This window comes from Acomys russatus, chromosome 16, assembly GCF_903995435.1.
Source record: "Acomys russatus chromosome 16, mAcoRus1.1, whole genome shotgun sequence".
Classification (NCBI taxonomy): domain Eukaryota; kingdom Metazoa; phylum Chordata; class Mammalia; order Rodentia; family Muridae; genus Acomys; species Acomys russatus.
This window is the reverse complement of record NC_067152.1, coordinates 21,447,404-21,472,797: the sequence shown is the minus strand read 5'-3', so window position 1 is coordinate 21,472,797 and position 25,394 is coordinate 21,447,404. Positions and strand designations below refer to the sequence as shown.

The window sequence follows — 25,394 nt, the reverse complement described above, 5'->3', positions numbered from 1 at the left end:
GAGGCGTGGAAGTTTCCAGTGCCTGTGTCTGTGCTGTTTTGTGCACACATGGATGTGAGGGACAGAGTCATGGAGAGTGGAAACTCACAAAAGATTTCGAAGAGCAAACAAGTGGACATTTTTTTCCCAGGTGGCCTGGTAGGCAAAGGGAAAGTGGCCATATGTGAAGGATGGTGGCATGGACTGGCCTGTCTTGTTTGTGAAATCCCTTTGGGAGTGGAGTGAGTGAGAGACAATGACAGGCTGGGGCGGTCAGTAAGGGGCACAGGAGGAGCAGGCTGTGGAGAGAGCGCCTGAGGAGGAGACTGGAGCCTGGGGGAAACTCTGCAGGAGCCATCAGCGTGTAGAACACAGAGGCCATAGGGAGGATGACCTGCAAGGTGATGGGACCTCCTAGGGAGCGGGTGATGGGAGGAAGCAGTGAGAGAGAGCCCAGGAGAGGAGGGGCCAGGTCAACAGGTGATGGCCAGGGCCTTGGAGCAGACCGACAGGACAGATGGACGCTGTGTCTGTGAGAAAGCTGCAGCTCAAGGGTGAGATGAGCCTTCCAAGGGACTGAAGCCGGCCGGGAGTGGTGGGAGAGGGCTAAGACAGCCCAAGGGCAGGTCCCTGCTCCAGAACACTGCAAGCAGGTGACTCAGGGGCAGTGACTTCTAAGCTGTGGCCCTTGAAAAAAGACACAAGGTCTCAAAGAGGGCTGGGAACTGCGAGCAGAGGCAAGGAGAGCAAGGAAGCTGCAGGCAAGAGGGAGCACGGGTTTCCTGGGGATCCAGGAGGGACTCTGGAGAGTGCAAGTGAAAGTGTAGTAAGTAGGGGGGGCAGATAAGGATCGGTGGGGGTGGGCATGGGGGGGGGGTGGGGCAGCACAGTCATCGTCCCAATGTGCGGAGGAGCAGGAGGAGCAGGGTCCAGGTTCTCAGCTGGGATCTCCAGCTTTTCATTGTGTTTTCACCAGGACATAGATTCAGCAACTACAAGCAAGGGGCCGGCAGAGCTTGGGGTAGGGTGCTGGTTCAGGACTTACTGCCATGGGATCTCAGATAGGATGAGCCAGTGCAAGCCAGGCATGGTGGCACATGACTCTCACTTCAGTACTTGGGAGGCTGAGACAAAGAGGATTATGGGTTCAAGGACAGCTAGGACAGCATAGGGAGACTCTGCCTCAAAAGTGACCCAGTGGAGGGGTCATTAAGATGGGTCAGGAGGTTAAGGCACTCGCTTCCAAGGCTAATGACCTGAGTTTGATCACTGGGATACACAGAGCACGTGTATGCCCAGATACACCATACATACATATATACATACATACATACATATTACATACATGGAAAATGAAAATCCCACAGGACAACTTTTTACCTAATTGTCAAGAAGACACAATGGTTGGGTTGAAGTGGTCCACACCTTTAATCCCAGCACTTGGGAGGCAGAGGCAGGCAGATCTCTGAGTTAAGGTCAGAGTGAGTTCCAGAGTGAGTTTTTGTCACGCTAGAGATGGAACTCCAGGCCACAAGCTTACTAGGCATCACTTGACAATCTACCTAGAGCACTGCCCCCGCCTTTTTTTGTTTTGTTTTGTTTTTGTTAAGACAAGATCTTGCCATGTAGTGCAGGCTAGCTTGTGGCTCAGTCTTCCTCCTCTCCCAAGTAGAGTGTACAGGAGAGCCTTACCAGGTCCTATGGTTTTGTAATCTTTATCCCTGCCTGAGCATATAATCATTTGTTTGTTTGGTTGTTGGTTTTTTTGTTTGTTTGTTTTTTGTTTTTCGAGACAGGGTTTCTCTGTGTAGCCCTGACTGTCCTAGACTCACTTTGTAGACCAGGCTGGCCTTGAACTCACAGCAATCTGCCTGTCTCTGCCTCCGGAGTGCTGGGACTAAAGGCATGTGCCAAGACAGCATAGAGAAACTCTGTCTCAAAAAAACAGGAAAAAAAAAAAAAAAAAGAAGAAGAAGAAGGGTTTGTCCATTCAGTCTCAAGGGTCTCAGCCCATGGTCACTTGGCTTCATTGCTGCTGGGAGGCTGGACATCACCTTGGGCACATGTGGCAGAGCCAGGGAGCTTACCTCATCACATAGAGGAAACAGAAAGGCAGGAAGGGGCTAGGGCTGGATATAGCCCCAAGATGACGCATTCACTGACCTATTTCCTCCAGCTAGGTCTATCTCCTAAAGTTTGCGTCACCTTCTAGAATGACAACACAGGCTAGGGACCAGCTCTCACACTAGAGCCTGTGATGACACTTTAAAAAACGACACAGTAAGGCACATAGATTCCCACAAAGAAGACTAAGTGATTGGTATGCCACAAGGACCTTGGCCTCTCATAGAATAAGACCAGGCACGTTAGTTACATGGATTACCCAGACCAGAAGTTTCTATTTGTTCAAGCCAGATGCCACCACTATAGTCACCAAGCCACTCTCTAGGGCTAACTCTCCACCTATTCGACCGATCGGCCGCTGGCACAAGGATAGACACAGGCCCTTAAATCTCACATACCCTGTTCCTGAAGAACTTACTGTGGGGAAAAGGACCCCATTGGTGGGGTCAGACAGCCCTAGGGGTGGCTCCAGTCATATCAGGGAATGCTCACACAACTGCAGCGCCTTGGCCATCTTGGTGTTTTCAACTAAAAACTGGGTGACACCTCTGTGTCACAGGGCTCTTAGAAGGGACCACACATAAAGAGCCAGGCCATAGTACATGCTCAATAAATACCAGTTCCCTTTCCACATATACATAAAATATTCAGAAGGGCAGTCACACAGGCAAACTGGTGCGAATATACAATGGCATGCAAGAGACCGTTTGCAGATAGGTGTCCTAAGGACCGTTTATAGAGGGATTCTCTGGCCCCTAGTGAAAAAAGAGTGGGAGTGGGTGATCTAGTCCCCACCTGCTCAGATTTTCATCTGGCGCATAGAATCTGGCCAGTAAGAGCCAAGAAAAGTTAGCTATCCCTTTGCTCCCACCCCCAGCCCCCAAAATACACACACAAACACACACACACACACAGAGTGATCACTGGGATACACATGGCACATGTATGCACAGATGCACCATACATACATACACATATACATACATACATACATACTACATACACGGAACATGAAAATCCCAAAGGACAACTTTTTACCTAATTGTCGAGGAGACACAATGGTTGGGTTGAAGTGGCTCACGCCTTTAATCCCAGCACTTGGGAGGCAGAGGCAGGCGGATCTCTGCCTACGGGCCCACAGCTTCTCCTTCTCAACGGGCCATCCTGACTTTAGGTAAAGAATATTGCATGGCTCATTGCAGTCATACCAGGACAAGAAAGGAGGGGACCTTGGGGCCAAGCCAGTGTGGATACAAACTATGCCTTAGGCAGTAGCAGGAGACCCCGCTGGAAGAGGCTGGATAAATGAATGAGAGGTGATCAGTTGTCAGGGAAGTTTCCCTTGTTTCCCATTGATACTCAGAGCCCCCTTGCTTGGTGGCTCTCCTGTGCCCGTGCCCTCACCACCTGTGCCTGAAGTCCGTTTTCTCACTCACATACTCTTCGCTTTCCCTACCTCATTTTCCCTGCTGCTGTTCAGCCAGCAGCTGAACCTTTCTTCATCTTGAGACAGGGTCTTCCCCCACATAGGCCAGGCTGGTCTGAAACTTACCACTTAGACCAGGCCAGCCTCAAGTTCTCAATCTTCCTGCCTCCCAGCGCTGGGAATACAGGTGTGCACATTACATGTGCCTTCCACAGTCTCCACCGTTACCTTTGGCCCCTCTATGGCTATCCATGTCAACTGCATGCCACAACAGCATGCTCACTCTTTCTTTCTTTCCTTCCTTCCTTCCTTTTCCTTTATTCTTTCTCATGCAATAAACACTGTTTCTAATAGTTCCTCTTTCCTCACACACACCGACCCTGTAGCACAAGATACTGTCAGTTTAGCCTGTTTAATACTGAGCTCCCAGAATGCTCCCTGCAGCCTGGAGAGATGGCTCAGCTGTTAAACATTAGGCTCAAAACCAAAAGACAGAGCAGGGGGCCTGATGAAGCCGTGGCTTCCTAGCAGACACCTTCACCCTTGTCGTCCTGGTGGGGGACTCGTGTCTGAGCTAATACAGAGAGAGATTTTTGCCTTGAGGCTTGAGGTAGAGAAGGCTGAATCTGGGTCAGTGGAAAAGGAAATCTGATAAACGTATTCAGGCTCAGCCACTCTTCCCCCCCCCCCCACTCCCTCCCTTCCTCCCAAGTAATTTGTATCCTCAATCAGAATCAGAGAGTAGCCTGAGTTTAGGTTCAGTAGCAGAGTTGGTCGATTTAGTTCTACGCATCCGCGGGCCCTTGAGATGCAGTGGGGGGACAATGAAGAGTAATAACAAGGCCTCCAGCCACTTTGCTTATTACATGGGACTCCAAGACCTGGAGGGCAAAGGTAACTTTGCTCTGGGTGAGAAGACATGTTAGCCAGTGCTCAAGCAGCAGGTCACTATGTGTGTTAGGATTCTGCTTCAGTCTGCCCACCTGCCATGGGGGCGTGGCCCTACCCAAGATTATAAGAGGCTGAGCCTTTCTCCTGAATTGTTCCCCGCCCCCTTCTCTCTCTCTTTCTCTCTCTCTCTCTGGGGTACCCCCTCCTCTCCCTTTCCTTCTCCCCCCCCCTTTCCTTTTCTCTCCATGCTTACTTAATAAGCCTCATATAATCTAATATATGTTGCCTGGCATCTTATTATCTTATTTTTTAAATTATAAAAATGTGTCCCTGTGATTCCTGCAGCAGCTGACTGGGCCTGTGTAGTCACAGTGGTGCGAACACAGCAAGCACTCCAAGAGCAACGGAAGCCGCCTTCTGAGAATATTGACATTGTCACTGTTCCAGCTGGGAAAACTTTACCCCAAGGTTAGGCCAACTTCTGCATTTCTTCTTTTGAGGTCTCCCAGGCCTGTCTCTCCTTTGACCTCCCCTTCCTTCTCCCGGAAGCCTTCCTGACTTCTGCCTAGAACACACAGCTTGCACGTTTGTCTTAGTCACCTGCAAAGGCTGAGGAACCTCACTGAAGGCTTCGTTCGAGGGTCAAGATGGATGCCACCACTCACGAACCAAGAAAGCACGGAGGGTTTTATTGCTCACAGAATGGCAATCTCTCAGAACTTGAGAGCTTGAGAGCCAGGAAGGAGGATAATGTGGATTTTCACTGTGGTGTGTGTGTGTGTGTGAGAGAGAGAGAGAGGGAGAGACTGTTCACTCAGGGAGGGCCTCTGGGACTCTTCTTCCCTTAGACAATGAGAGGAGGCCCCATCCATTCTTGTGGCCTTGTCTGTGTGTGAGCCATAAGGAGAGAGAACCAGGGGGAAGCTTAAAGGCTGTCCATCAAAAGCAGAGCTGTGGCCTATCATTTCACATGCATCCTGTGTCTCTAGGCTGGTCCATTCTGCATGGGGGAGAGCTGACGGTGCAAAGTCAACTGGAAGGCCGAGATGAGGCAGGCCCTCGAGATAAACTGCCCAGGAACGAAGAGTCTCAGCCCTGCAGCATGGAACAGAGAGTTCTCTCTCCAGATCTCCAGCCCAGACTCAGGCAATCCCTGTCTCCCTCCACTCCAGTCCATCCCCCCCCCATCCCCCAGAGGCCTGTCTCACACTTCCCACATTCCTCAGCTGGGTCTGTCTTCTACCAGTCCTCCAGCTCCTGCTCCCACGTTCCCTCTTGGACACTCCTTTAGACTGGAAACGCCAGCCCTCATCCCTTTCCTGCTCCTGCTCCCCAGATCGGACATGATGGTCCTTCCTGTTTGGGATGGTTTACTAGATAAGGCCTGGCGCGGAGCCCATCTGTCATCACCACATGACCCAAAGCTATTTCGGGTAGAACTCCTGCCTATACCAAGTGTCCACCCTGGCCCTCCTGGCCCTGGCTGCTGACATTCCTCCAGGAATAGGGCCAAGGACCAAGGGAACTATCCAAAAGGGCAATGCAACAGCTCAACTTCCATCCAGCTTCCTGTTTCTTGACCCCAGATGTCTTCAGTAGCTCTAGCCCACAAGTCGATCCATGAGAGAGACTGAGGGGCCCTGGAAGGCACAGCTCCGACTAATACTGTTCTAAGGGCAGCCAGGGACAAGTATCTGCTCCCAAATGCCACAGAGAAAAGTGTTATTACAGCTGCTTTTGTTTAGGTATGTCTGACTGTCTGAACAACATCTGCCTGGAGTTCATCTCTTAAAGATACAGCTGTGGCCAGTAACTTCCATTCCCAGCTCTGACTTCCCTTAAGATGTATGCTTTTGGCCATCCAGGTACACTCCTGAAGCCTTGAGGCAAACAAGGAGGCCAACCCTGACTTTCACAGGGAGCCTGGAAAGATGAAATGAGTCTGCCTCTGAAGCGACTTGTAAGCTGTGAAGCCAGGCTTCAGAGGCCACTCCCCAGGCTCCGATTCAAACGCTGCGCTCCTAACTGTACCTGGTTAAGGATGTGAGGCTAGCCTGAGCTACATAGTAAAAGTCATACCAGGCAGGCAAGATGCTTCAGCAGGCAAAGCGCTTGCCATGGGAGCCTGACAACCTGAGTTCGACCTCAACACTCATGTAAAAGTGGAAGGGAAAAACTGCTGATCCCACGAGGCTGTCCTGACTTCCATATGCATACTGTTGCATGTTCTTTATAAAGGATCTATTTATTTATTTAATGTCCTGGAGTGCTCTATCTGCATGTACACCTGCAGGCCAGAAGAGGCCATCACATCCCATCATATGTGCTTGTGAGCCACCGTGTGGTTGCTGGGATTTGAACTCAGGACCTCTGGAAGAGTAGCCAGTGTGCTTAACCACAGAACTATCTCTCCAGCCCCATTGCATATGCTATATGCTGAGTGTGGACTTTGCCACCTATGGCTTACATCTCTGGGGCGTTTTCTTTCTTCCCCTCTGGCCAGAACACTGCAGTCCACTCTATCTCCTGGGACTAGTTCCTGTATGTTCCTAAAACCTGCTTTTTCTCCTGAGCTAAACAGCACAGTGGCGAATAGCCATGAGTTTATACTCAAAGGCGAGGGAACGCTGTTACAAAGGTCATGGGATCTTCTGGTATCTGCAAAGCTTAAGGAAGATAGATTGCTTAGCTGTTACCATTTTAACCATTTAGGTGGGGCATCCAGTTAGAATTCACTATGCCAGGCAAAGAGGAGGGAGATAGTTAAAAAATGGCTGAGGACAATCCCAAAGGAGAGGCCCCCATCACTCTCAGTCTCACCAAAATCTGACTTGTCCTAAGTGTTAACCGTTAGCATGGTGGCTAAGAAGGGTTCTGGGATTAGATACTATGCTATTAGAATTCTAGCTGTGTGGCCTTAGGCAAATTGCTTAACTTCCCATCTTAAAGCCAAGATAACACCTTGAGGAGGGGTATGAGGATTTAATAATTGTGGAACATGCCGTCCAGCAGCTCACCTCTGCTCTCATGTCTTTCCTTTTAACTCCAGACTCATCTGGGCTGCTTCTGCACCAATAAGGGGGCATTTGGAGCCTGCAAAGGAATTTAAACTTTCTTTCTGCAGGAAGAGCTGACCAGGGCTGTGTCTGACTGTAGGGACAGCCCCACTCCCACATGTAAATGGAATGACGTGTACAGACCCGGATTTACATGCATTACATGGTGGGAGCAATGACCAGGGGCAAGTGGATCTCTGTGAGTTTGAGGGAGTTCCAGGGCAGCCATGTTAGGAGCTGTCATTAGCAAAAGGGCAGTATTGCCTCTACCCATAAGGCTGTACCTTTGGGTAGAAGGTCATCCATGTGGAAATGAGCCCTGCCCCTTCTAAGGTCATGCTGCACAGACAAAGACTCAGGCCCAGAATGCTCTGGCTTCTCACACACAAGAGCATAATCCCATTGGATGGATCTATTTTCTGTTTTTCCTTTTCCTTGTTGTATGTATGTATGTATGCATGCATGTTTGTGACCATGTTGTATGTATGATGTATGTGACCAAAAGTTATTGACTTGAAAAAGCAGTATTTGTAAACCAGTTAACACAGTTCCTGAGGCATATTGTGTTTTCTTATAAGAACATATAGAACCCTAGTGGTGGTGACGCATGCCTTTTGTGCTTGTTTGTTTGTTGAGACAGGGTTTCTCTGTGTAGCCTTGGCTGTCCTGGACTAATTTTGTAGACTAGGCTGTCCTTGAACTCACAGTGATCCGCTTGCCTCTGCCTCCCTAGTGCTGGGATTGAGTAAAGGCATGCACCACCACGCCCCACCAGACACATGCCTTTAAATCCAGCACTTGGGAGGCAGAGACAGGGGGATCTCTGTGAGTTTCAGGCCAGCCTGGTCTACAGAGGGAGTTCCAGGACAGCCAAGGCTATACACAGAGAAATCCTGTCTCAAAAGAGCAAGCAAACAAACAAAACTCCCAAAGAACATATAGAAAACGACGCTCAGGGAAAATTAGTCTTTGTTCTGCAATAGGGGAAATCTGAGTTAGATTCAAAACAAAGTCTATAATGACCTCTTGGAGTTCCCTTTCAGTTTGATTCTTTCCGGGTAATGAGATCTTTGAGCCTAGCCCGCCTGTCTCCACTGGCATCACCTAGTACGCAACTGTCGGGGTTGAGGTCCTATTCACTGCCCTTGGAGACAAATGCTGCCCCTTGCTAATTACAATTACTGATGAGTTGTCATCACCACCGCTAAATATCTGTCTGGCTTTGCAGAGGAGCTGGCTCCAGCTGGGATCAGGATAAAAGGAGGTGGGTGGGCAGGAGAAATACTCCGTGCATAACATCGAGAGCGCTTAGTACGAAGAAGAAAGTCTGGAGACCCGCAGTCACCTCTTAGGGACTCGCAGCGCTACAAAATTTGCACTCCAGGCAGCCAGGCACAGACTACGGTTCCCTGAAGAGCCAATGCCTGGTCTGTCCAGCCCGGACCTCGGTGCTGGCAGCTCCTTTAACGGCCATTCCAGTTGCAGTATCAGCGAAGCGTCAGGCAAATCCCACCTCCGGCCCCGCCCGTCCAATCCGTCTTGCACCGAAGGCAATGCTTCCTTGGCGAAGCAAGCCACAGGGAGGGGAAATCCAGGCTTTAAGGGCTACCGACAGGTGTCTGAGAGAGTAGGCGGAGTCGGGGTAGCAATGATGGAGAGGGAGGGGCGGCGCTGCCCCTTTAAGAGGCGGCGGCCGAGCAGGGACCTTTTCTCTTTCCCCGGAAGGAAAGCGGAGTCAGGACTGGGCGCGCAAGGTGGGGAGGTGCGGGACTGGGCGGTGGGGAGGCGGGGCGCGCGCCAGGGAGGATCCCTCCCTCCTGCCCTCCGGGCGGTCGAGGGTTTGCCTTTCCAGATCCTCCACCTAGCCGGAATCCAAAGAGCTAACACCGCCAAGGGGGCGCGGCCCAGACCATCTAGGATGTGGAGTGCCGGGGCCTGGGAACGGTGACCGTCCACCGAACCAGCGTGAGAGTAGATCCACGGATCTGGAAAAAAGGATTGGAGAAGCGCCACCCGGAGCCGACGTGAAACTGACCCGGACTACAGCAAAAAATCGCCTGGGACTCCCAGCGCTGCGGCGCTTGCGGGCTCTGGTGTCCTCTGGCGGCGCGTGGAGCAGGTGAACTGTTCATCACCCTCCAGTGCTGAGCCCTCTTGTGTTTTTCGCCCGGCCTGTGCTCTCAGCCATGAGCCCCGGCCCCCGCCGCTGGCCTCGCGACCCTGGCTGGATGCTCCGCGTCCTGGCCTTGATGGTGGCGGCTAGCGACCGGCTCGCCTTCGCCTTCAACCTGGACACTCGATTCCTAGTAGTGAAGGAGGCGCTGAACCCCGGTAGCCTCTTCGGCTACTCGGTCGCCCTCCATCGGCAGACCGAGCGACAGCAGCGCTACCTGTAAGTCAGCCTTGCGGCGGTGAGGTGGGGTGCGAAAGGGGGTCTGTGCGCAGATACCTGACCTAAGTGGGTCGGAGACCTGGGCCTGCTGCTGCTGCTGCTTGTGAGGCAGAATTAAGGGGGCGGATAAGCCGGCAGCCCTCCGATTGTGGGGCTTGGCGGGAAGTGGAGGACAGGGCCAGTAATCATGGCAAGTGCTGACTTGGCCAGAACCTGTCTAGACGCTACCGCTTCATGCCTCAGCCCTCTTGGGCGAGCAGAAGTAGGGTCTCTGTTGCCCAGCATCCTAACATTAGCTTCTCTTCCGGGCTGGGAGAACTCTGTAAAATAAACACCTATTACATCCTTCTTCTCCTCCTCCTGGGTAGAACCCGAGAATATATATGTTTAACCCCTCCATACCCCCCCCCCATATTTAGCCTGTGGCCACGGCAGCCACGCCCTCTGCAGAACCAGGCTGGACCGCTTCTCAAGGGCTTGGCATTGCAGAGTGAGGTGATGAAGAGAGGCTGGGCGTTTGGAGCTGTCCAGAGGCTCCCTCTGACCCCTAGAGGCTCGGACAGAAGAAGACAGAAGAGACGCTGTTTTAAGCCTCAGAGGCCAGAGCCCACCCGGAAGCAGCAGGGGGTACTCCCACCACACAGCTCCCTACATTCCACAGATTCATGTTGAGTCAGCAGCCCTGAGCGCGTTTGTTTTGGTTTGAAGAGGGAAAGGATGTTTTCTCTTTCTTCTGCTCTCCTTTGCAACAGCTGCAAGAAGCGGGAAGAGCTGAGCAGAGGGGAGGAGATTACATTCCCACCACCTGCCCCTCTCTGTGCACTCACGCCCAGGTGTCTGAGGGTTCTCTGCATGGCTTCTGTGTGCTGAGGCTGGCTACCTGAGGGAAGAGAGGGTGGCCGGGGGCTGCCCAGGGAGGGACAGTGATGACCACACAGGCCCCCTTCTACCTTTTTGAGCTGGGTGGCCTGCCCGGCATGTTCTTCCTACCTGGCCTCTGACGGTTACTAATTTAGAGGACACGGTCAGTGTTGAAACCTCTCCCTGCTCTGACTGGGGCCTGTAGAAACTTGAGGGAGTTTGGAATGTTCAAAGTCCAACTTACTTCAGTCTCTGCCTCTGCCCTGCTGGCCCAGCCCCTGGCTGTGTACTGCCCACCTGGACTTAGCTTTTACCCTACCTGGCCCCTGCAAGAAGATAGGGCCACCACACCCTTCCACCCTGGTCGGGCAGATTTAACCTTCTACCTTGCTGAGGCCCCTGTGACAATAGAGAGTTGCTACAGCAGTGCCTTGGGCCTCCCCTATCCTAGCCCAGAACATGGTTTTCAGGTGTTCTGGGGTTGAAGGTGCGTGGCCCGAGCTAACACAGGAAAAGGGATTCTGCAACCCCTCCCCCTCCGCTCTGTGACCCTGAGGAAAATACTTCCCACCCAAGGGGCCAGTTTCCCCCAGGATGAGATTGTGCCTGGATTTATAGGCTCCTTCCTCCTCCCCTGGCCTGTGAGACGCACCTTGGCGTTGTGGACGGAGAAGAAACTGAGTGTCATTACTGCTGTCTTGACTTGACTTCTGATGTGGTCTCTAGCACGTGAGCCGTGGTTTCTTCGGTCGTGGAGAACCCGCCTTCTTAGTGTTAGTGGCACTTAAATGAGATGGTATGTCTAGAAAGGTCCTGGCGCGTGTGCCCAGTTCTCCAGCGGGCAGTAGAAGGCTCTGGGCCTGAGACAGTTGATGGAGATGGACCTCTTTCACCTATGGGTCCTACCCAAGGGATAGACTGCTGCTTTCCTCTCCTCTGCAGAGAATCCTGAAGCTGATGGACCTCTGAGGGCGGGTAGCTCTGGCCAGATGGGTGTTCTCACCTCGCCTGGAGCTGCTGCTTCTGTGGCTTGGCTGTCTTCACCTTATTGAACTCAGCTCTCCTGGCCCTTTTGGGAGAAGCAGCTGGAATCCACTACAGCCAGCTGTGTAGCCAGATGTGAACAGCTGCCCGAGTGTTCTAGGGAACTAACCTGTCAAACTGAAGCTTCAGATTCTGTCAGAATCAAGTCCCCTTGGAAGAGCCGTGTGGCTCATGGTTTTTACTTTGGGGGAACCCTGAGAGTATATACACGATCATGGGGTCGGGCAGGGAGAGCATAGCTTTTTGTTCTCAAAGACTTTGGGCCCAGAGTATTAAAAACCCAAGACAGTCTCTGCTGCTTAGGACTTTTACCTCTATCCTGGGGTAACTCACCCACAACCCAGGCACTCAGTATCTGATAGTAACAGTCTGGGACAGTGGGTGGTGGTGGTGGTGGCACATGCCTTTAATCCCAGCACTCCAGGGATGTAGACAGGTGGATCTCTGTGAGTTTGAGGTCAGTCTGGTCAACAGAGTGATTCCAGGACAGCCAGGGCTACACAGGGAAATCCTGTCTAGAAAGCAAACAACCAACCAACTCAAAAGAACAAAAAGCAAAACAAAACAAAACTGGGACAGACCACCCACTTTGGATCTATCTATCTATCTATCTATCTATCTATCTATCTATCTATCTATCTGAGATTGTCTGATTTGTTTATTTATCTATTTATTCTAGACAGCCCTGGCTGTCCTAGAACTCACTTTGTAGAACAGACTGGCCTCGAACTCAGATCCACAGAGATCCTCTGTCTCCCAAGCTGTGTCTGGCTCACTCTGGGCTTTTTGATGTTACATAAGGCCCCCTTAGAGGGAGAAGAGCTGCTCATTTGTGAGGTGGTTGCTGACCCTCCCTGCACCTGTTCTGTTTTCCATTCTTCTCTGGCCTGACCTCATTGGCTGGGTGTGGGGGTTCCTCTGGGCTCCCTTCCTTTCCACCGTTGGAAGTGAGGGTATCTGGGAAACCTGGGAGGGAGTGGCTCCTGGAAATGAGGTCATGCCCGAGGTAGGCAGGAGCCTGGCTTACCTGCTGCGCTCCCTGGGCAGGGCAGGTTCCTGGCAGCATTCAAGGCTCGTGCCAATAGAAGTGGCACAGCAGCTGTGGCTGTGGCACAAAGCCTGAGTGTGGTTTATCTTTCTCTGCTGGCTCTCTCCAGTAGCCGTTCTAGGCCAAAAGGCTTAAAAATGGGCACAAGGTAGAGGGGGCGCTGGTCTTGCGGGTGGGGGCGGGTGAGAAAAGAAGCAGTGAAGTGCATCTGGTGGGTGACACACACCTGTCATGCCAGCACTCAAGAGAGGACAGGCAGTTTGCTCAAAGTCCAGGCTACACAGTACGACCCTGTCTCAAAGAAAGGGTGGTGGTGGAGGTCAAAGCATAACAAAAAAAGGAGAGGAAGGAAACGTCCATTGCAGTAATGGGGACTGAGGCCAGACAATGGAACGCCTCCCGCAAAGCCAGGGAAAGAAGAGAAATGAGAAAATCGGTTTTATTCTTTCTCACCTAAGGCCTGCTAAGACCCCATTCTTCCATCTTTCTCATTCCTTCCTCCCTCTAGCTTGTTGCTCTGGTTTCAAGGGCTGAGTCACCAGGGGAGAGGGGGCTGGGTGGGCAGCGTGAGGAGGGGTAGAGGAGGATGGGCAAGGGCTGCAGTTTCATCTGCCATAGGAGTGCCTCTGGGGAGGTGGCTAAATCAGGCAGCGGGGCATCGAGCTGGCGTCTAAGAACTGACCTCCCTCCTACTCAGACTGGCGCAGATATCGCCCCGCCTCCTGCTCCCACGCCTGGCATTGGAGGGGAACAGCCACCAAGACCCCACTCCCGAGGAAGGCCCTGGGGGGGCTCCCCAAAATCTCCCCAGAGGAGCCACCGCACACCTCCCTGAAATGAAGTTGAATTGTATACTCTGAGCATCACCCCACCTGCAGAATCCTGAGGGCCTCTTCCGCTTTGGTGTGAGCCAGCCTGGTGCCCTGAACTCTCTTGGGTCCCATTCCCCAGCTTTCTCAGATAAATGCTATTTTCTGTTCAGCTAGTCTATTAGCTTTGAACTGCTTGGGAGGGATGGAGGTACAGAGGGCTGGGCAGGGTGAGAGCCCTACTCCTTGCACTTGGAGCTCAGGGGCTCCCCAGAGGCCAGGAGGGGCCTTCTAGTTGGAGCCAAATGAACCGGTGAGGAGGCGGCTGTTGAGAGTTCTTGATCTTCCATTTTCGAGCATCCATCTGCTTCCTGAGGTGCTCTCTGCTCCCCTCAGGCCAGCCTGACTCCAGGAGAGGGAGGTCCTACCTCCTGACAGCTCTACCTAGGCCACCCCTACTTGGCTTTGCCTCTCTGACTGTGGCTGAGTGGTGGGCTCAGTGGTGGTCTGGGGGAGGTCAGTTTAAAAAAAAAAAATTTTTTTTTAAACTCTGGATCCAGTAGCACTACCGGCTGTCCGTTTACATAATACTTTATATTTCAATTTTACATACCAGGGAGGTCTGTCCCAGTCCTGGGCTTCCTAACCCTGACCTTACATATACCTGGCTGTGGTTAAAAGGAACCCTCGAGAATGCCTCCATCCTCCATCTGTGTACAAGCCTCTGGCTGTAGACCACTGCATCCTGGGCTGGGAGCCAGAGGGCCTTAAAGGGCCTCAGAGCAGGCCCTGAGTAGGAGCTAAAAATACTCCAGGGGGTGTGGGGGAGCTCCCAGTGGAATCTCTTAGGAGGGAGGAGCCTAGGGATTAGGGAATTGGCCCCTCCCCAGTCCCCACCAGTGGGCACAAGGCTGGCACCAGACAAGGGCAGGAATGCGAAGATTGCATGGGAGTCTTATTCTAATCCAGCCATCTTTTGTGCTTGGCTCTGCCTGTTCCATGCCTCAGGCCACTAAGCGGAAGGGTCCCTCAGTCCCTCCTGGTAGAGACAGGCTTGGGAGGCATGGGGACCCTGCCCCTCAGATACCCACTGAGAGAAGAGTTAGGCAGGACAGTGGCAGCCATAGTAGTAAGTACATCCATTACAATGTATGCTCTCCAGGGACCCCTTTCACCCACTGAAGCCTACAGCTCTTCAAGCCCATTGTAGTAGGCCACCCCCACCTCCAGCAGACACTAACCTTTCCCTCCCCTCCCCCAGCGACTGCCTGCCTGCCACCCTCGGGATGTGGAAGTCCCACTTCTAGTCACCCCTCATTCTTTCTAAACAATGAAGTCTGTCTTTTCTGCCTGTGTCAGGTTCCCTAACCTGCAGTATTGGAATTCCAGGGTCCCTGGGGAGAGTCTGGAGTCAAGCTAGGGAACAGTGCTGGTACAACAAAAACAAAACAAAACAAAAAAACAGCATAAGTACTCACACCAACTGTAGCTTCTTTTTGTTTGTTTGTTTGTTTGTTTTCTTCCGAGACAGGGTTTCTCTGTGTAGCCGTGGCTGTCCTGGACCCACTTTGTAGACCAGGCTGGCCTCGAACTCACAGCGATCTACCTGCCTCTGCCTCCTGAGTGCTGGGGTTAAAGGCGTGCGCCACCACGCCCGGCTGTGTTTGTTTGTTTTTCGAGACAGGGTTTCTCTGTGTAGCCTTGGCTGTCCTGGACTCACTTTGCAGACCAGGCTGGCCTCGAACTCACAGTGATCTGCCTGCCTCTACCTCTTAATGCTGGGGTTAAAGGCGTGTGCCAACACTGCCTGGATCCACCACGGCTTCTTAAATCAGAGGGCCCTTTTGCTGGAGCCCATTTGTTTTCCCCAAATCCTGGAGTAGGGCACTCAGCTGAGATTCCCATTTCAGAGATGAGACACTCAAGACTCACAGGGCAAGGAAATCACTCAGTGCCAGTCCTAGAAGCAGGTCCCTAGCTCAGACTGAGGTATCCTATCCCACAGGCACTGGCTTTCTTCTCTTTGTCCAGTGTGTGAAGGGGGTAGGTGTATGCCTGTGGTCAGCCCGGGGCGGTTAGGCAGGGACCCTTCCTGGCTTGAACAGAAGTTAGCTAATGGCCTGGCTGCTGTTTCTATTCCCTTACCCCTCAGAAACACCACTATGTTTGGGGAAGCTTTGCCCCTGCCCCGAGGAGCAGCAGGCACTGAAGGTGATGTCGGAGATGCAGGTGTGAGGTGCACGCAAAGGTCCACCCACTTCCTAGTACCTCCGGGCAATGCATTCCTGACTCCTAGTAGGTGGAGGCACCCCAAGCCCCAGCATGCCTGGGCCCTGCCCTGCCTACACCCTGCCGCCCTCGCTCCCGGGTCCAAAGCACGGCTGTAGGCTCAGCCATTGCTCAGCACTTCCAGACAGACTGGCTAGAGGCCTGGAGCCTGGGAGCCTCAGGACCATGGTGGTGTTGTTGGGCTAAAACAGAGGGGCACCTGGGAAGTGCTGCCACCCAGGAGGCTGAGTTGGCAGGAAGGTGGCAGCGGGCATGTTCCAAGCAGAATATTGAAAGGCTACAGGGAGAAGATACAAGGAAAAGCTTGGTTCTGAAGCTGGACTGCCCCAGATACTAGTCACATATCCTGTGGTAGTTGGAGATCTTCTTTTACAGGGACAGTCTGAGATAGGATTTCAGGGCTGATCCCCTGTCTGCTCTGGCTTAAGTCACCCCTTTGGTGTGGGATGAGGACTGCCGGGTCCTAGCCCCCTTGTGGGGAACATCTTAGTCTCCCTAAAGGTGGATTCTGGTGACAAGGTGGCAAATAGCTCTTGTCCACTCCTTCTTAGTGGAACTCTGTTCTTGGGCCACACTGGAATCCAGCCCCACCCCATACCAGTGTGCTTATCTGGGGTGGGGGTGGGGCAAATGGAGGCATCACTCAGCTCACTTAGAAATCTGTGCCTCCTCGAGCTATGAGCTTGATAGTTTCCCCGAGGAGAAATCCAGGCTTCCAACAACTCACTGATCCCTTCTGCCTTCCCTGATGCCCCCAGCTTTTTTTTTTTTTCAAGACAGGGTTTCTCTGTGTAGCCTTGACTATCCTTGACTCGCTTTGTAGACGAAACTGGCCTCACAGCAATCTGCCTGCCTCTGCCTCCCAGAGTGCTGGGATTAAAGGTGTGCACCACCACCACCCGGCTGCCCCCAGATCTTGAACCCGTAACTGACATTCCTTCATATCTGCCTTTACTTCTGTGGCCAAAGAATTCCTTCAAAAACCCAGATCTGGGGCTGGAAATGTACTTACCTAGCATTCTGAAAGCTCTGGGTTAAATTCCTAGCACTGCGTAAAACTGGGCGTGATGGTACATACCTGAAAATCCAACATTTGAAAGCTGGAAGCAGCCGGGGCTCGGTGGCTCACACCTGTAATCCCAGCACTTGAGAGGCAGAGGCAGGCAGATCGCTGTGAGTTCGAGGCCAGCCTGGTCTAGAGTCCAGATGAGCCAGGGTTCCTCTGTCTTGAATGCCCCGCCCCCACAAAAAGAAAGAAAGGTAGAAACAGGAGGATCAGAAGTCCAGGGTCACCTGTGGCTGATTAGGGAGTATCCTCGCCTCAGCTACATGAGGCCTTGTCTCCAAAAGAGAATGAAATGAGGAAAAAAAAAAAACCAAAACCAACTGACCAAACAAAGATCTTGCCACCTCCTTGCCTGGGGTCCCTCTGTGGTTCCTTTAAGGCCTTTGTCATGACTCGTGCCTCCCCCAATGCTCTTCCTGGATTCTGGTTGTGCAGAGGGCTGGTGCCTGAATCACTGGCTTGCTCATGCTTCCTCTGGCCCTTGCACACATTGTACCCTTGTCTCGAGTGCCCTTCCTCCCCTTCTGCATTGGGTGACCCCTGGCCATTGTCCTTAAACTCAGGCCAAGGCACCTTGTGTGCAGACCTCCATGTTTTCCTCCTACCATGCCTACCGAGTGTTTTCTGGCCTGCCTTCCTCTGTGGTGGGCTCTCTCGCAGGATAGGGTCGAGATTTGTTCACGTCCCACCCCTATAACGTGGAGTCCATGCCCAGTGAGTGTTGATGTGCACATTGGCTGGAGGGAGGCTTGTCAAGTCAGCCTGGCCTACTCGCCTCCCTTTCCCAGGCTTCTGGCTGGTGCTCCCCGGGACCTCGCCATCGATGATGACTACACCAACCGGACTGGTGCTGTCTACCTGTGCCCCCTCAGCGCCTCCAAAAATGACTGTGAGCGGATGGACATCTCAGAGAAAAGTGAGAAGAGCTCTGGCAGGATGGAGGTGGGGGTGGCACAGGGACAGAGCTTAGTCAGGAGCCTGGCAGAGGGAGCCCAAAGGGGAGATGCAAGGCCAGCTTGTTAGTAAGGCATGGTGGGTGGCTCATGATCACTATTCCAACACTTGAAACTAAGGCGAGAGGACAGCAAGGTCAAGGCTAGCCTGGCCTACATAGTGAGTTCCAGGATAGCCTGAGATGTATATGGAGACCTTGCCTCAAAAACAAAACCAAGCAAAAAAGCAAAGCTGGTTTGCCTTCTTGTCCATCTGGGAAAGGGGGCAGGGGGAAAAAAAAGGAAGGTCATATAGTGTGAGCTCAGAGCAGTGACAGACAGGACGTAGGGAGGAGGGAAAGCTGCCTTCAGGAGGCTTTGAACACTGGGATATGGGACGCAGGACCCTAGCTCATGATCGCTCCCATTCTTGCAGGTGACCCTGACCATCACATTATTGAAGACATGTGGCTTGGGGTGACTGTGGCCAGCCAAGGCCCCGCAGGTAGAGTCCTGGTAAGTGAACACTTTGCATCACATCATCTTCCCAGGGCCAGGGAGGGCAGCAGAGGAACCTCTGTGCATGGCTGGGGTCTTTGCAAATGCCCATTTCTGTGGCCTTATGTCTGTGGCCTCTATGTTTCCTGCATTCCAGGGAGAGGGCTGTCTGGCACTCCCCCAAAGCTGCACATGGCGTGGGTCCTGTGTGACCTGCATGGATGCTTACCAGTTGTGGGAAAGAGCAGAGAGAACTTGGAGGGAGGGGGAAAGGGCAGAGAGCGCCCCGGGCTGTTGGGCGCTGGCAGGCACTCCTTCCTGGGAGGCTGGCTGCCGGAAGAGGCACAGCCCTGGTGACCCTGGCTCACCCTGGCACTGATTTGAGTGCCACTCCCTGCTGTCAGTTGTCACCTCCTTCTGCTGATGACAATTCTTCAGCATCAGCCCTCAATTTCAGAGACCCCGACTGATAGTACTTAGATTTATATACAATTTACATATAGCGAAAAGGGTAGGTATTGGCTTTCTCTGAGCTTTGACCAATGATAAGCCTGTGTCAGCAATACCCATGAATGGCATATTTATACCACTCCAGGAAGTTCCTTGAGCCTCCTCTGAGTGGTCACCACTCCTACAGCCATCACTACCGTGACTTCCGCCCTTTGAACACTACCAATAAGTTCCAGATTGGCCATCAGTTTACCAGAGCCCCCTTGCAAGTACCAGACATGTAGCAGAGCTTAAGGATATGATCATGTGAAATGCTGGCTGTGCTTTATAGCTGGGACATGGCAGAAAAAGTGAATTAGCAAGAGCAATGCCTGTTTCTAGATATTGTGTAGCCCAGAGGCCAATTCAGAACACCTCCTTGAGACAGCGTCTCACTATGTAGCCCTGGCTGGCCTGGAACTCACTCTGTAGACCAGGCTGACTTCAAACTCAAGAGAACTGCCTGCCTCGGCCTCCCAGTGCTGGGATTCAAGGTGGGTGCCACCATGGCCGGCTCAGAATACTTTGTACATTTTTAGTTTGATTTTTTTTTTTTTTTTTTTTTTTTTTGGCTGTATTTGGGATTAAACCCAGGGACTTAGAAATGCTAGGCAGTGCTCAAGGCTAAAGTAACTGTACTTTTCCACTGATTTCACCAATTAGTGTGTATTATGCAGGGCTGGAGAGATGGCTCAGCGTTTACAAATGCTGGCTGCTCTTTCAGAGGGCCTGGGTTCAATTCCCAGCACCCACATGGCAACTCAAGACAGTGTATCATTCAAGTTCCAGGGGGATCTGATGCCCTCCTCTGGCCTCTGCAGGCACCAAGCATGCACACGGTACATATACGTTCAGGCAAAAAACCTATACACAAAAAATAAGATACAACTTTTTAAAACGTTACTATATGAGAAGACTGTGGACTTTTGCTTGGTGTATAGTAAGGGGGTGGTGATTGTGCATACCTTTAGTCCCAGCACTAGAGAGGCTTAGGCAGGTGGTTCTCTGAGTTCAAGGCCAGCCTGGTCTACATAGTGAGTTCCAGGACAGCCAGGACTACAGAGAAACACTGCCACAAAAAACAAAAAACAAAACAAAACAAAAAAACCCTGCCTTTATTAATGCTGTTATTATTCTTATTCTTATTATTTTAAATGACTTTTTTTTTTTTTTTTAGACAGGGTTTCTCTGTGTAGTCTTGGCCGTCCTGGACTCACTTTGTAGACCAGGCTGGCCTCGAACTCACAGCGATCCGCCTGCCTCTGCCTCCCAGAGTGCTGGGATTACAGGTGTGCACCACCATACCTGGCTTAAATGACCCTTTCATTAAGCAACAAGGTTGTCTGGGGACAAGAGAAATGAGTCTCTCTAATCGCTCCTTTTAGATCCAGAAGCATAAGACCCACATCCCCTCCAACTCCTCCTCCTCCTCCTCCAATTCCTTCCACCAAGGTTTCTAAGCTGCTCTCAAATTCATGCCTTCTGGCTTCCCCAGATCTGCTCCTGACCCTTGATTCCAAAATAATGAATAGGAGGTACAGGCTCCCGCACACTCACAGAAAGAAAAAGAAGCCAGAGTTTCACTTCGGCCCTTGACTCACAAAGCGGTGCCCAGGGTCAAAGTGATATAGCTTGCCATGTGTTCCCTGATCTTGGCTGAGGCCATGTGTGTATGTGTTTGTGGGTCCCTAGGTCTGTGCCCATCGCTATACCCAGGTGTTGTGGTCTGGGCTAGAGGACCAGCGGCGCATGGTGGGCAAGTGCTATGTGCGTGGCAACGACCTCCAGCTGGACCCTGGTGATGACTGGCAGACCTACCACAATGAGATGTGCAACAGCAACACTGACTACTTGCAGACCGGCATGTGCCAGCTGGGCACCAGCGGCGGCTTCACCCAGAACACTGTATACTTCGGTGCCCCTGGTGCCTACAACTGGAAAGGTGGGGGCCTGGGAGAAGGGAGGGCAACAGGGACAGCCAGTTCGTACCATCCAGGGCAGGGTCAGAAGAGACAGGGCGCCAGGCCAACAGCAGTAAGCATTACAGTCTCTACTGTGTCGAAGCACTCGCTGTGTGCCAGTGGCTTCACATGTGTCATTTTAAAATCTCCTGCGTGTGTACACATGTGCGCATGTGGGTAGAGAAGCCTGGAGTTCACTGATGTATCGTGGGTGGCTGGCCAGTGGATTCCATGGATTGTCGTTTTCACCCTGGAATTGCTGGGCTTATAGACACATGATGCTGTGTGATGCTGTGCCTGGCTTATAGACACATGATGCTGTGTGGATGCTGGGAATCTGAATTCAGGTCCTCTTGCGCATGCCAAATACTTTACTGACGGAGCTATTTCCCTGCACACATTATCCTAAGCAATCTGAAAAGTGTGTGTGTGTGTGTGTGTGTGTGTGTGTGTGTGTCAGAGTCTCACTATGAACTTATTACACAGCTTAGGCTATTCAAACTCATAGCAATCCTGCCTCTATTTCCTGAGTGCTGGAATTATAGGCACAAACCTTGCATCGCTTAAGAACTCTGGTGACATGAGCGTTTTATACCTATTTTAATTAATTAAAAAAATCACGTCTTAGAGAAGGCCGACAATAAATTAGGAAACCTAGACTGGATTGTGGCCCGTCTGTCCTCAGCCGAACCTCAGGGAACTTTTACAAACATGCTTCGGGTGCAAACACTAAAATCTTAGCTTAGGATTTGTTAGACTCAAGAGCAAAAATGGCCAGTCCCAGTGGTACTGTCCTCTGATCCCAGCTACTGGGAAGCTGAGGCAGGGAGACTCCATAGTCCTGCCTGGGATAGACGTTGAGTTCAGGTCTGGCATCAGTTAGTAAGACCCTGTTTCAAGATTTTTAAAAAGGGGGGGAGTGGGGAGCACATAGTTCAGTGGTAGAGCACTTACTTAGCTTGTATGAGGGTCTAAGTTCAACCCTTGCACCACAAATTAAGAAGAAGAAAACAAATTCCTCCTCTACCCCAACACCCCCACCCCATTTCCCAATGTTCAGTGTCTTAAGACTCCTTCCACGCTTACTTTAGGGTTTTTGTTGTTTTTAAGATTTATTTATTGTATATGAGTGCTTTATCTGTAGAAGAGGGCATCAGATAATATTATAGATGGTTGTGAGCCACCATGTGGTTGCTGGGAATTGAACTCAGGACCTCTGGAAGAGCAGGTGGTGCCCTTAACCACTGAACCATTTCTCCAGCCCCCTTTAGTTATTTTTTAAATGATTCTTTTCAAAAAAATTTAGGTACGTTGGTGTTTTGCCTGCATGTTGTCAATGTGAAGGTGTCATATCCTCTAGGACTGGAGTTACAGGCAGTTGTGATCTGCCATGTGGGTGCTGGGAATCAAACCAGGGTCTTCTGGAAGAGCAGCCAGTGCTCTTAACTGCTGAGCCATCTCTTCAGACCCTTATTATAATATTTATAGGCATCTTCTTTTGTTTGTTTATTTTTTTGGTTTTTCAAGACAGGGTTTCTCTGTGTAGCCTTGGCTGTCCTGGACTCACTTTGTAGACTAGGCTGGCCTCGAACTCACAGCGATCCGCCTGCCTCTGCCTCCCAAATGCTGGGATTAAAGGTGTGTACCACCACTCCCAGTTTATAGGCATCTTCTTAAAAACAAACAGGATCAAATTAAATGTTCTTGCCTTCTATTTTCTCTTTTCATGCATCATAAGCTAAAAGCAGTGTTTGGGGTAAATACACACAAGGACCTGTCCTTTTAAGGTAACAGACTATTTCGCAGGGCCGTGATCCTTTTTTAAAGAGCTAGAGAAATGGCTCAGCACCCACAAGGTGGCTAACAACTGTCTTTAACTCCAGTTCCAGGGGCCCCTAATGCCCTCTTCTGGCCTCTGCAGCCACTGCATGCAAGTGGGGCAGAGACATACTCAGGGGCAAAACACCCACCTATAACCCTGTAACCCAGATGGTGGGATGCTGCATGCCCACAGGTGGGGTGCTGCATGCCCACAGGTGGGGTGCTGCATGCCCACAGGTGGGGTGCTGCATGCCCACAGTTCGGATGCTGAGTGAGGCCTGAGGATCAGGAGCTCAAGGCCTTTCTGATCCCCTGGAACTGGAGTTATAGACCATTGTGTACCACCATGTGGAGTACTGGGAATCAAACCTGGGTCTTCTAGAAGAACAGCAGCCAGCGTTCTTGCCCACTGAGCTATGCTTTCAGTCCCCCATCACAGAAGTTCTAAGAAGGAAGTGATTTATAAGTAGCAGGGCTTACACACAGAAAGAGCTACTGATGTTTTTATGATCTGGCGGTGGTTATGGTAAAGGAAAAAGGGCACGACTAATTCTTTCTGCTTACTTTCCCCCAATCTTTTTGCAGGAAACAGCTACATGATTCAACGGAAAGACTGGGATTTATCTGAATATAGCTACAAGGGCTTAGAGGACCAAGGAAACCTCTACATTGGTAAGTCCAGGGCTGGTGGCCCATTGGAGGATGGAGGGAAGCCAACTTGATCCCTAACACACTGGTATGCTGTGGGGTGAGACGGACGGTACAGATGTGACCAGTGGCATTTAGCTGAATTAGAGCACACGTATTGGGCACTGCCTGCACGTGAGACCCTGGTTTAGACTTTCACACGCAAAGTTGGTTGTGTCATGAAGCTCAAAACCCAGTGTGCAAGGGAGGCTACACCTGGATCTGAGGCCCACTTTTTTTTTTTTTTTTTTTTTTTTTGGCTCAATTTGGCATAGAGGAGTATAAGGTAACTGAGGGCAGTGAGCTAGAGGGATAGGCCCAGTATAGATGGGGACGAATTTACTGGGGCTTTGATTGAACACCTCCCCCTCATCCCAGGGTACACGGTGCAGGTAGGCAGTGCCATCCTACATCCCACGGACATCACTGTTGTGACGGGTGCCCCACGACACAAACACACGGGCGCTGTCTTCTTGCTGAGGCAAGAGTCAGGTGGAGACCTGCGGAGGAAGCAGGTGCTGAAGGGCACGCAGGTGGGCGCTTATTTTGGCAGTGCCATTGCCCTGGCAGACCTGAACAATGATGGGTGAGAACCTAGGGACATGGGGGGTGGGGAATGTCCTCTGGGACCAGGGGGAAAGGTGGGGGCGGGGGAGTGCGGGTGGCAGGCTTGCTCAAGCTAGATCAGGGAAGTAGAAGCTTTGCATTCATACATTCACTGTTTTCAGGGTCTTGCGATCACACTTTGATGGCAGCCTGGACATTTGCATGTCATTTGCATGACACCCCTCGAGCTTGCTTGTCTGTACCTGTGCCAATGGGGCCAGGGGCTTTTTCCGGGTGTGATCTTTGCCTGCATGGTTTCTCCAATGACATGAGTTTTCTGTTCGGCGGGTCTTGCTGGCCTTCTCGTGGGCTGTGTGGTCAGACCGTGTGTCATTTGCTCAGTTGAATGGCCCTGGCAAAATCGTGCTCGTTAAATGACAGTTCGGTTGTGTATCCGAGGCCAGCCTCACACTTCCATTCCCACTCGTCTCCTGTGCAGGTGGCAGGACCTCCTTGTGGGTGCGCCCTACTACTTTGAACGGAAAGAAGAGGTAGGCGGTGCTGTCTACATCTTCATGAACCAGGCGGGCACGTCCTTCCCTGACCAACCTTCCCTCCTGCTTCATGGCCCCAGCCACTCTGCCTTTGGCGTCTCTGTAGCCAGCATTGGTGACATCAACCAGGATGGATTCCAGGGTATGAGCCAGTACTCCTCCTTCGGCACCCTCACTGACTGAGCACCAACTGTATACTAGGCTTATCAGGACTCACAGCCCAAAGGAATAGTAAAGAGGAAGTACGAGGCTAGCCTGGGGGGCTTGCGGAGAGTGGGTGGTAAGTGATTACGTTGAGCGTGCCCAGAAGAGAGGCACAAATAGCATGCATCATGAGCATGGGAGCGATGTAATACACACTACCAAAGCTTATACTGGGGGCAAGCTGGTGAATGCTCTGAAAGCCAGACAGAGGAAATGGGGCTTTCTCTATTTGGGTCACAGTCAGGGTAGGGTAGAGAACGTTTTGGAGCAGGGATGTTTATATGATAGCTTGTTGCTTTGGAGGGTGATTCTGGAGGGGTGTGGGGTAGAAGCAGACAGGAAACCTAGGGAGCTAGGACCCGGAATGTACCCTATCAGGTGATAAGGGAAGGGCTGGGGCAAAGAGCCCTAAGGCATAGTGGCATTGCCTTGCCAGTGCTCTGCAAGACCTGGGGAGAAGTCACAGGAAGGACACGTTGGGGTGTGAGCCTCTAAATAGGGAGCATTTATGACCTCAGTTTCCCAGAACCCAGCTGAGAACCAAAGGGAAGGCAGCACCTCTTAGGAGGCAGACGCGGGTGCCAGAAAGGTCAGCCAACGGGCCGGAGCACGTCCCGCACAAGGCTCGGTGTTCTCAGCGTAGGGGTCTGTTCACTCTGCTTGGCATCCTTTACAGGTGCCCCTCACCTCCCCCCCCAGCCCCCCCTGCCTTATCAG

At 51.8% G+C, this 25,394-nt stretch overlaps 1 protein-coding gene across 2 annotated transcripts in view; it reads left to right on the top strand.

Annotated features, from left to right (window-relative positions):
- Positions 1-9,627: 9,627 nt before the first annotated feature.
- The window catches only part of Itga3 (integrin subunit alpha 3), a 31,975-nt gene continuing 16,208 nt past the window's right edge, over positions 9,628-25,394 (top strand). The window contains exons 1-7 of one of the 2 annotated variants that reach the window (XM_051158356.1): positions 9,628-9,868; positions 17,774-17,901; positions 18,354-18,433; positions 20,597-20,846; positions 23,272-23,358; positions 23,752-23,959; positions 24,419-24,615. In XM_051158356.1, coding sequence (XP_051014313.1) covers positions 9,663-9,868; positions 17,774-17,901; positions 18,354-18,433; positions 20,597-20,846; positions 23,272-23,358; positions 23,752-23,959; positions 24,419-24,615 — 1,156 coding nt within the window. In that variant the 5' untranslated portion in view covers positions 9,628-9,662. Of the gene's footprint in view, positions 9,869-17,773; positions 17,902-18,086; positions 18,434-20,596; positions 20,847-23,271; positions 23,359-23,751; positions 23,960-24,418; positions 24,616-25,394 lie in introns of those variants that run through there. The other variant, XM_051158355.1, reaches the window with a different exon arrangement.